The 12376-nt window shown below is 42.4% G+C and overlaps 1 protein-coding gene across 1 annotated transcript in view; it reads right to left on the bottom strand.

Moving 5' to 3' along the window:
- Positions 1 to 5695: 5695 nt before the first annotated feature.
- cdh8 (cadherin 8) overlaps positions 5696 to 12376 on the bottom strand; it is a 220649-nt gene continuing 213968 nt past the window's right edge. The window contains exon 11 of the mRNA XM_048605765.1: positions 5696 to 6189. Within this exon, the coding sequence (XP_048461722.1) occupies positions 5696 to 6189 (494 nt within the window). The remainder of the gene's footprint in view (positions 6190 to 12376) is intronic.

The following is a 12376-nucleotide window of genomic DNA, read 5'->3' as shown; positions in this document are numbered from 1 at the left end:
GGGGTTTGATCTCAAAGTCTTTTCACTCAAAGACATTAATAATTCCATTGGGCTATACCTTCAGTACTAAGTGAATGAATTAAAATTTGATTAATCAGTCAGGTTTTCTGAGTGTGCTGAGCACTCATAACAGTGCTATTCAGTGGAAATATTGTGGGGTCAATTGTAATTGAAAATTATAATTGGGTCACAAATGGAATTTTCAAATACTATAGTTTCATTGTAACTTGTTTCTTCTAAAGAGGCATCTTGAAATGTGAAAAACAAAAGATAATTATGAAAGATAAATAAATTAGTATTTTGTACACTACACCAACACTACAATTACTCATGTGTTTAACAACTCGCTAAGTAGAAGTCTGGAGAGCTTACCTTTTCTTTCACCTTGCTTCCTGCAAACCATCCCTCCCACTCACTGCTCCTGTCTACCAAAAGCAAAATATTGAGGGGACAGCAGAAATCTTGTTTGCCAATCAAGAGCCAGTGAGAACTCCAATTAGGAACCCTCACAGCGATTTAAGCCACACCAGCATTTCACAGGCTACTCATGGGCTTCCCCTTCAACCAAGAACCTTAGGCCGATGTCCTATCAGAGGCTAGCAGTTCTGTTGTGCTCAGGCAGATGGTGCCTCTGTGAGTACGCCACCGAGACAAGGCCTCAGACTCAACAAGGAGCCAGGTGAGTGATGATATGCAGAGGGTCTGCATCGAGAGGGAAACAGATCAGCAGCAAGAGAACTGGTTGGCTATCATAGACTACCACCCTTTTCAACATTAGATCCCTCAATCAGGCACTGAGCCACTTTGAAAGAGGGCCCTCTCCCGTGTTGGCTGCAAACAGACATTCATCAAAGCTCCTTAGACAACACCTTCCAACCCATGACCAATTCCATCCAGAAGGACAAGGGCAGCAGATACATGGGAACACTGCCAGCTACAAGATCACCTCTGAGCCACTCGCCATTCTGATCTGGGAATATATCATCGTATCTTCAGTGTTGATGGGTCAAAGTCTTGGAATTCTTTCTCGCAGGGCATTGTGGGTCTACCTACAGCACATGGACTGTAGCAGTTCAAGAAAGCAGCTCATCATCACCTTCTGAAGGGCACCTAGCGACTGGCAATGAAGACTGAATAAAACTCATTGATCCTGCTTGTCAGTGATGCCCAAACGCCATGATTTAATAAAAATAAAAGCTAACATATCAGGTTTTGACTGCTGCATTCCCTGTTTGATGTGTCATTTGCTCAGCACTGGGTTAGTACTAGCAGCATTGGAAAGATGTTCTTCTAAGAAGGAAAACCAATATAGCTCACAAGTTGTCATCCTGGCCTAACTCATTTTCTACACTGCAAGATGAAGCTTCAGTCCAGGTCATTTACAAGCTTGACTGTTTTTTTGCTGTTTATTCACAATTTCTAAATTAATTGTCCACTTAAGGGCATTAATTAAGGGTCATAGTAGGGAGTCAAAGGTCTTCATGCCCTGGACTTAATCACGCTGGAAGTAGGAAGGTGACAGAACCCTCAATTGTCACATGATAAGACCACAGGACATAAGAGTACAAGTAGGCCATTCAGCCCATCAAGTATGCTCTGCCATTCAATGAGATGATGGCTGATCTAATAATTCTCCATTCCACTCACCTACTTTCTTCCCCATAACCCTTGATTTCCTTACTGATTAAAAATCTGTCTCTCTCTCTCTCTCTCGGCCTTGACTGCCCACTGTGGTAAAGAATTCCACAGATTAACTGGCCTCTAAGAGAAGAAATTCCTCCTCATCTCTGACTTAAATGTGGGATCCCTGGTCTGAAATTATGCTGTCTGGTCTTAGACTCTCCTACAAGTGGAAACGACATTTTAACAGCCACTCTGTCCAGTGCCCTAGAAATCTTTAATATTTCAATTCGGTTGCCTTTCATTCTTCTAAATCCTAAATTCCAAATGAATCAAGCTCTCCTCATCTGACAATCACTCCATAGCTGGGATCAGCCCAGTGAACCTCCTCTTGTCTGTCTCTAATGCCAATATGTCTTTCCTTAGATAAGGGGTTCAAACTGTTCCCAGTATTCCAGCTGTCACCTTCCCATCAAACGAAATGTCCACTAGCACTAGACTTGCCACAGTGCAAGATTCCATCTGGAATTTGACCCCTCCTTTGTCTGACCCTTCAATTCACTGACATCTCCCTCACTGAGCCTCCTTTTCTCTGATACTGTACTCACTAGGACTCTCATTAGATGACTTACCCTATCGCCAAGCCTCCTGCTTACTCAACTTCACACCCGCTCCACTCTCATCCACTCCCCAACTCACCCCTGCATCCTTTCCCACTCACCAACTGTCTCCCGCCCCCTCTCCCAATCGCCAACTGTTCCCCACCTCCCGCATTACCCAACTCTCCACTGCCCCCCTCTCCACTCACCAACTCGCCCTCCATGTCATCTCCCACTCCCCAACTCTCCCCCACCCCCTCTCCCACTTCCCCGCCTCCTCTCCTACTCCCCAACTCCCTCCCCCCAACCCCGCCACCACCTCTCCTTCTTGTAAACCTACTGTTTGCTGCTTTGATCTCCTTGCCATCTCTCCCTCTTTTTCTCATTTTCCCTTCATGATCACCCCTTTGGTTTCCTCTCAAGCTTTTGCTGTGAATGATGACTCAGATGACTGATGGCAAGAGAAAGGCAATGTGTCAGGGAGCAAAAAGGGTCGCCCTTTTAAAATTCGTGGAGGGACTGAGTGAGTGCGAGAGAGGGAGCAGTAGCAAGCAAGACAGACATGTGGCAGTCATTTGGTAAATACCATCAGTTTTTCATATATTCCCCAGTACTGTAGGAAAACTCCACAACTAAACAGCATTGCATGTGAAACCCTATATTTAAACCATAAAACCCAATCAATAATTATACTTTTTATTTTAGCACAATTCCGTACTTTCCCTCCAATTGAGGAGCTGTGTAAGACAGATGTGGCTCTTTAAAAGCCGTTAGGAGGAAGAGGAATGAGGAGACCAGCCCGATAATTGGAATGAGATGGAGTCAATGATGATGGCATCTTTTAATTTTGACGCAGTGAGGATTCAGTGAGTAGGAATCATTTTTCTTCCAAAAACTCACAATAAGTCTCACTCATCCAGTAATTCACTTTCTTTGACTTACAATGGTTCCCCGGTCTGGCAACATCTCCATTTCAAAAAAAATCTTTGTTCACACACCTTTCCTTGGCCTCATTTATCGAGTCATACAGCATGGAAACAGACCCTTCGGTCCAACCAGTCCATGCCGAACATAATCACAAACGAAATTAGTCCCACCTGCTTGCACCTGGCCCATATCCCACCAAATCTTTCATATTTGTGTATTTGTATAAATGTCTCTTAAATGTCGTAACTGTGCCCACATCCTCCACTTCCTCAGGAAGTTCATTCCACACATGAACCACCCTCTGTGTCTCCACCTACCTTGCATTCATCCAAGATATCTACATTTCTTCATGACCATCTGGTTAGTTCCTGATTTTAATTACCCAACACTGCCTTTGACTGAGTATAATCTAAGCTCTGGAAGGTTGTTTTAACATCTTTGCTTCTTGACCTAGTTGTCCTCATCCTTAGAGCCTCCATCCTGTCTCCTGTAGTAATAACCCCCTACTTTGTCCCCTGTCCAACTTTGTTAGGTTATGAAAACAGAAGTTGCTGGAAAAGCTCAGCAGGCCTGGCAGCACCTGTGAAGGAAAGATGAGAGTTAACATTTCGGGTCTGGTGACCCTTCCTCAGGAAAGTTCTGAGGAAGGGTCACTGGATCTGAAGCATTAAGTCTGATTTTTTCTTCACAGATGCTGCCAGACCTGCTGAGCTTTTCCAGCAACTTCTGTTTTTTTGTTCCTGATTTACAGCATCCGCAGTTCTTTTGGTTTTTAAGTTATGTCCCTGTGAGGTATCTTAGGATGCTTTACGATGTAAAACCCTAATTTGTTTTTGAGAGAAAAGGAGAGGGGGGATGAATGATTGCTGTGTCACAGGACAAAAACAAAAGAAAAAATTACCACAAAGCATGTGTTTGAGGGACCCTATAGGCTGGGAAAGATAGAAGGAAAGAATACTTATCAGAGAACAAGTTTGGTTTTACCAAGGATAATTCTAGTACAGAAAAGACCTTCATTCTTTAAGAGATAACAAGGTGTAGAGCTGGATGAACACAGCAGGTCAAGCAGCATCAGAGGAGCAGGAAAGCTGACGTTTTCTAAAGAAATGGAAAAGCTGGCACCAACCCTTCCTAGTAGAAAAAAATGGAGACATAATCTGCAATATTTATAAAAATATATTTCACAAAGTAGGAAACAATACAGGGGTTCCTCTGATGTACAATACATGGAGTAAAATAATTCAAACGTACAAGTAAATAGCATTAAAGCAACGTATAAAATTAATAAGGGCTCTTCTTGTGTGCGTCAGACTATTGTAATATACAATATCTACTCTGAAATGTAATATTTCGGATTAAAAATTGGCAATGCACATAGCTTTCAGTGCTGTTATCATCAAATTTGTGTGCAAGAGCTATCGTGCATAGCCAAAGTACATTTTTCCAAAAAGAAAATGCCACAAAAGTAAACAGTAAATCTATATATACATAACAAAAAAGCATTTTTTTAAAACCATTTTCATTTTTTTTTCAAATTACACAGTGAAGCACAATAAGCACATGTTTAACACCGCTACTGTACTGTGTAATGAGCGTGTATCTAAAGGTTTAAGATTCCAATATTCACATGATCTCAGTCCCATTCCAGCTCTTGTTCTTGGCTCATTGATGATGAGGCAGGAGACCTGTGCATGCAAGTGCTGCACTCAACCTAAAATGACCCATTGCCATACGTTTCAAACTGCCTACTCTTCTGGCAAGTTCCTGTCAAGAGTGGCTCAGGTATTTTGTTAGCATTTAAGATATATTTTAAAGACCCAGGGAAGATTTGATTGTGTTTGCTGTGTTTGTATTGGATCCTTGAGGCCTGTACCTGAGTTGATATTCTATTTCTGTCATCCTTACTTGCCGCCTACTTTTAGACACATTTCTTTAGACTGGAATGGACATGGAGCATGAGCATATTATGAAGCCTAAGGGCACTCTATTTTCGAGTACACGGTGTCTACTTGTGTGACCACCAATCACAAAGAAACACTCGATTACACCTCAGCTAATATTACTGCAGGGGGAAGGAGCTGGTATTGGTTTTCAAAGCTTTATGATGTCCTGTCACAGCTATCCCCTTCATTTCCTTTGGCTACTTTCATCAGTTCCATGATAAAGACATTGATATTGCTTCACTTTGGCTCAGTAAGATGTTGGTCTGCAATCAGAGAAAAGCCAAAGTCTACGGAACCACATAGGAAGCACTGTAAGATCCCAGCAAGTGTCCTCCACTTGAATGTTAAGTCTATACAAGAACCAGGAAACAAAAACCTGCCTAAACAATCCACATAATCCACACCCCACAAGAGTAAAACACTCATACAATCTGCATTTTTTTTAAGTTCAATATTACAATAAGCTGGACTTCAAGGATGAAAGGAGCTAATGTTGACTGCATCTAAAAATACTGGCCAGCTTATCCATTGTTAATAATTGGCAACCCTATAATTATACACCACTGTTCTTTAATATGTTGGACAACTGGTAATTCCAATTTGGAGTCAAGTTTCTCTGTCAGTTTCCCCAACTGCGTACATATCCCCGAGTTTTTTAAAACGTGGGCCCCATTCCTTGAGGTAGTCAAAGTTCTGCTCTGAATCTGTTGATGTTGTTTCTAGTGAGCTCAGTGAGCCAGCTGTTGATCCTCTTCCTTCATATCCATAGATCTGGATGGAATCATAGGGAGGGGCAGTGGGATCGATGTCGGCATCGTGAAGCCTTACATTAATAAACTCATCCACATCAACTCCATTCAGGACAGGAGGAAGGCTTTGCCTGGGTACATACTGCAGGTCAGGTTTGATATCTTTCCGTGGCAGGAATCCATTGAAACCATCAGGGTTTTGTAAAGTGGCGATATCAAATGCTTCTGTGTCCTCTTCTCCACCGCCTTCATCATCATAGCGAATGATGTTTTCTCTCACATCTTCGTCATCCTTGATAATAAGTGGCTCATTTTTGTGCCTTCTTAAAGTTACAAAGAGTACCACAATAACTGTGAACAAAACACATAATACAGTGATTAATTTTGGAAGTGACACACCAAGCCATTTGCTGGTTTTGTTGTTTCCTTACCCCACACAAACATCATTCTTTGTTTTATCACTCCCGTCCTGAGGATGTTCATGAGAATGTTCTATTTAAGAATGTAGTGGAGGCAAATAGAATAGAGGAGCTTCACAGAATCATACAATTGTCAATCTCTGCACAGACTTGCTGAATGAAAAATTCACAGTGCCATTCTACTCATAACATTTGACATTTTTTCAGAGTACAGTTTAATTCTCATTTCAATGATTCAATTAAACTTGCCTCTATCACAATGTCAGGTAATGCATTCCAAGTCCCAACACTTGCTGGATGAAAACAATTTTCCTCATGTCATTTTTGCTTCTTTCACAGATTACTCTAAATCTACGTCCTCTTATTCTCTATCCTTGCTATGAATAGGAACAGTTTCCCCTTAACCACTTGGTCCATATCCCTCATGATAATAAAAGAACCCTATCATCCCTTCTCTCAGCCTCTGGCTCTTCAAGGACAACAGCCCTAATTTCGACAACCTCTGTTCATAATTGAAGTTCCTCACCCGAAGTCATTCTGTTGACATTTTTTTTTCCAGCACTCTCCTCAATGTCTTCACATCCTTCTCCGAGTGTAATACCCATACTGCATCCATTGCTCCAACCGAAAGAATAATTGGATGGATTTTGAGGAAGTGGGTCAAATGGGACACAAAAGTTTGTGGAACAAGCAGATGGATGAAAGCTTCTCAGGCTATACTGTGATCATTCAAATGTCCATGTTGTGGCACTGCAGATAATGACATTCTTCTTACCACACATTCGCATTCTTCCATTCTCCTATTTGAGGGCCTAGACACTTGAGGTTGGCAGTAAGTTCTAATAAAAGGTTGTTCACCCTAGACATTAACTTTATTTCTCTCCATGGGCACTGCCTGACTAAATATTTCCAGCAGTTTTTGTTAACCGATTTCCAGCATATGCCGAATTTTGCATTTATGTTAAGGTTAGCAGTATGTTTTACCACAGTGGGAGCAGTTTTGGTCCCTCATTTAAGGAAAGATATTATTGCGTGGAGGCAGTTCAGAGAAGGTTCACTAGGATGATCCCTGGTATGGAGGGATTATCTTATGAGCAAAGATTAAACAAGTTGTGACTCTACTCACTAGAGTTCAGAAGAACAAGAGATGATCTCACTGAAACACATATGATTTTTCAGTGGCTTGGCATGGTAAATGCTGAATTTTTCCCCCTATGGGACAGTCTAGGACCAGAGGGCAGACTCTCAGAATAAAGAGTGCCAATTTGAGACTGAGATGAGGAAGAATTTCTTCTCTCAGATGGTTGAGTGTCTTTGGAACTCCTTACCACAGAAAACTGTGAGGCAGAGTCCTAGTGTAAATTTAAGACTAAGATAGACAGATTCTTGACCTGTAGGGGAATTAAGGGTTATGAGGAAAGAGCAGGAAAGTGGACATGAGGAGCGTTGGATACATCGCAACTCGAGCCTATTTGCTCTTTTCCATTATTCAATTGTGCACGCATTCCAACAATCAGGAGCACTCGAATCACAGTCCCAAAATTGGGTAACTCTGCCATGTAACATGTAACCACCAGGTCTAAATGGTCAAATATCAGAATTGCTTATCACACGTACCTACTGAGCAGACAAATCTTTTGGTTGTCAAACTGCAAAACTGTGTTGAACAATATGTTGAAATATTGTTGCTAAACAACCACAGTTGCATTGTTTATATAATCAGAGTCATAGAGTTACAGAGCACAGAAATAGATCCTTCGGTTTAATTAGTCCATGCTGACCAGATATCCTAAATTAATCTAGTCCCATTTGCCAGCATTTGGCCCATATCCCTCTAAACCCTTCCTATTCATATACCTATCCAGATGCCTTTTAAATACGATAATTATACCAGTCCCCACCCCTTCCTCTGGCAGCTCATTCCATACACGTACCACCCTCTGCATGAAAAAGTTGCCCCTTAGGTCCCTTTAATTCTTTTCCCTCTCACCTTAAATCTGTGCTCTCTAATTTTGGACTCCCCCACCCTGGTGAAAACATCTTACCTATTTATTCTCCTCATGCTCGTCATGATTTTATAAACCTTCATAAGGTCAACTCTCAGCCTCTGACACTCCAGGAAAAGTAAACCCAGCCTATCCAGCCTCTCTCTGTAGCTCAAACCCTCCGACATCCTCGTAAATCTTTTCTGAATCCTTTCAAGTTTCACAACAGCCTTCCTATAGCAGGGAGACCAGAATTGCTCTCAATACTTCAATAGTGGCCAAACCAATGTCCTGTACAACCACAATATGACCTCCCAACTCCTATACTCAATGCATTGACCAATTTCAACGTTCAAATTCTCCAATGGGCAGAAGTATTACACCTTACATCACCAAAAAAAATCAATTTCACAACTATTGGATGTCTCAAAGCACTTTTATTTTGAATATTTCTTCAAGGGAAGTGGTCATCACTGGCTCGGTCAGCATTTATGTCCTTGTTAGAACTGTAAAATCCCTACAGTGCAGGAAGAGGTCAGTCAGCCCATCAAGTCTGCACTGACCCTCCGAAGAGCACTCCACACAGACTATCCCTGTAACCCTGCAATTTCTAGTGCAGCCAATCCACCTAATCTGCACATCTTTGGACTGTGAGACGAAATTGACCATCCAGCGGAAACCCTCACAGACATGGGGAGAACATGCAAACTCCACACAGACAATCGCCTGAAGCTGAAATTGAACCCAGGTCTCTGGTGGTATGAGGAAACAGTGCTAACTACTGAGCCACCGTGCCAGCCTTTGCAGTTGCCCTTGAGAAGATGGTGGTGCACTGCCTTCTTGTCCATGCGGCATAGGTAGAGGCACAGTGCCTTAAGTGGGAATTCCAGGATTTTAACCTCTGTGCATCTGATGCCTCTGTCCTTCTGGATGGTAGAGCTCACAGGTTTAGAAGATGCTGTTGGAGAATCCTTGGTCAGTTACTGTAATGCACTTTGTACGGCCAATTAAATACTTTTTGAGTGTGGCCACTGTTGCAATATAGGCAATGTGGCAACAAATTTGCACATAGCAAACATGACAAACAGAATTGTCATGAAGATCTGGCAGTCTGTCTGTTTTTGTCTGAGGGACAAAAATTGGTCCATCCTTTGGGGATAACTCCCCTGCTCTTGTGCCATGTGGTGTCTTACATCCAGTCAAGCAGACAGATGGGGGCCTTTGTTAAACACCTCATCCAAAAGATGAGATAGCACGGCACTCCCTTAGGTGAGCACTCGGTTTTTGTATTTCAGTCTTGGAATGGGCTTGAACTGAGAAGCTGAGAAATCCTGAGGCAGGTGTGTAACTCAATGAGCCACAGCTAACAGTCTCTTATTTAACATTGCCTTCCCACCCTTTGGGAATAGGCTTAAGCCCCGATAGATAGAGTAAGTGGAAAATAGACAATCAGGGATTCCATAAAGATATAATAGATGGAGTCCCTTCCCAAAATATGAAACTGGAAGATATTAAGAAGTTCCAATGTGATTCACAGCCAGCTGAAGGCAAGGTTAGGTTTGGTTTCTTTCACAAGGCCAAACATGGGCACTCAGTGTCAAGTATTACATCTGAAGTCAAGTAACTGCGGAGACTTTTATCCTCAGAATAGATTCCCATGGTGATTGTCTCTCCAAAGCTGATATACAACTTAGAATTTAGTATTCTTTGAATGTTTTTACTACTCAATTCTATGTTAATGTCACAGGCCTCTAAAATTTGAATTTGCTGTAATGTCGAAACTTGAACTGGGTTTTGCACAGCAGCTTTCTTTTTCCCTCTTGTTGGTTCCCTCACCACCTGCTGAAGGCCCAATCTAGCAGCTATGCCCTTTAGGATCTGACCAGCTCGATCAGTAGTGTTGTTGCTGAGCCACTCTCGCTGGTCCACATTGAAATCCCCCATCCAGAGTATCTTCTGCACCCTTGCCACCCTCAGTGCTTCCTTCAAGTGCTGATTCAACAGCTGAGGGTGGAAGGTACATGGTAACTGGGGAGGCAATGGCCCAGTTGTATTATTGCCGAACTGTTAAGCCAGAGACCAAAATAACATTCTGGGTTCGAGTCCCCCCATGGCAGATGGTAGAATTTGAATTCAGTAAATATCTGGAATTAAGAATCTAGTGATTGCCATGAATTGGTTGCTGATTGTTGGAAAAACCCATCTGGTTCACTAATGCCCTTTAGGGAAGGAAACTGCCATCCTTACCTGGTCTGGCGTACATGTGACTCCAGACACACAGCAATGTAGTTGACTCTCAGTTTCTCTCTGGGCAATTAGGGATGGGAAATAAATGCTGCCTAAAAGCAATGCCCTCATCCCGTGAATGAATTTAAAAAATCACTCGGAGGTTTCCTTGCTAACATGTGACCTGATGCCATGTAGACTTCATGGCGTCCACAGTCTGTTGAGGAATCCCAGGGCAACTCTCTTATGACTATATAAAACTTTCCCATCACCTCTGCTGGGTCCATCCTGCCTGTGGGACAGTGATAGTGTCCAGTTACTGACACAATAGGTGCTGCAGCATAGCCATATTCAAGCTATTGAACACTCCGCACTATGAGAAATACATCTGTGCAGTGAAATTGCACTCTGGAACTTGCCTTTGCTGCAGCGACAGAAATACAAGTTCTGGCCTTGATCAGCAAAGCAGCTGTTAATTGCTTGAAATTCTGATCAGTAACAAATTGACTTATATCGCAAATGACACACAAGTTAGAGGTGTGTTGGGGGGTGGGTGATGAACGCAGAAAAGTCATGGAGAAAGTGATTCTAATTGTTGTTTGATAACAGCACCCATTGTGAGAGCAGGAGCACTAAACTTTATTGTCGATTTTTGTTTGGCAATGATTGTACCATACCTCTGGACTAGAAGGTCTGCATCAAATCCTACTTACCATGCAGATGTGTCATGAAAAGGTTGATAAAAAGGAAAAACTCATATTTATGAAGGAAAGATTTGCATATATTTAACTCCTGCCAGAAACTTGGGGAGATAGTGGTGCAGTGGTAATGACACTGTGCTAGTATTCCAAAGGCTCAGGTTAATGATGTACAGGGACAGCTACCATGGCAACTGTGAAATTTAAATTCAATGAATACTTTTGGAATTGAAAGCTATTCTTAGTGATAGCGATCATGAAGCTGTCATTAATTGTTATAAAATCCTATCTAACTTCCCTTTGGGGAAGGAAATCTGCTGCCTTTACCTGGCCTGACCTATGTGTGACTCCAGATTCTCAGTACTGTGACTGACTCTTAACCATGCTCTGAAATGACTGAGCAGGCCACTGAGCTCAGGGGCAACAAATGCTGACCTTTTCAGTTATGTCTAGCTAATCTCCCATTTTTTGAAAAAAAGCATTCTGAAGTGGTGGAGGCTGAGGGGAGACTTGATAGCAGTCTATAAAATTATGAGATACATAAATAAGGCTGACAGTCAGAACCTTCTTCCCAGAGTTGAAATGCCCAATTCTCGGGGGCATCATTTAAGGTGGGAAAAGTTCAAAGGAGATGCGAGGGGCAAGTTTTGTACACAGAGTGTGGTAGGTGTTTGGAACACACTACCACGGGTGGTGGTCGAAACAGATAGGATAGGGGCATTTAAGGGGCTTTTAGGTAAACACATAAGCAGCAAGGAATGCAGGGATATGGACCAAGGGCAAGCAAAGGGATTATTTTAATTTGGCGTCATGTTCAGCACAACATTGTTGTCTGAGGGGCCCTTTCCTGTGCTGTACTGTTCTATTCGATGTTCTATGTTCATCATCTTCCAAAACCCTTTACAGCCAATGTCGTGCTCTTGAAGACTAGATTCTGCTGCATTTTAGAAATCTAGCAGCCGAGTTTGAAGACTCAAAAACTCAGAAGCAGCCAGGGAACACACAAGTGAGCTGCCTTGAATGATAAATGTTTGAGAGAAAATATTGGCCAGAACCTGGAGGTGAACTCTCCTCCTTTTCTTTCAAATGGTGGCATGAAATCTTTATGATAACTGAGATGGCTTCAGTTTAAGATAACAAGCTGCAGAGCTGGATGAACACAGCAGGCCAAGCAGCATCAGAGGAGCAGGATGGCTGACGTTTCGGGCCT

The sequence above is a fragment of the Rhincodon typus genome, chromosome 15 (assembly GCF_021869965.1).
Source record: "Rhincodon typus isolate 14 chromosome 15, sRhiTyp1.1, whole genome shotgun sequence".
Taxonomy (NCBI): domain Eukaryota; kingdom Metazoa; phylum Chordata; class Chondrichthyes; order Orectolobiformes; family Rhincodontidae; genus Rhincodon; species Rhincodon typus.
This window is presented reverse-complemented; position numbering and strand designations above follow the sequence as displayed.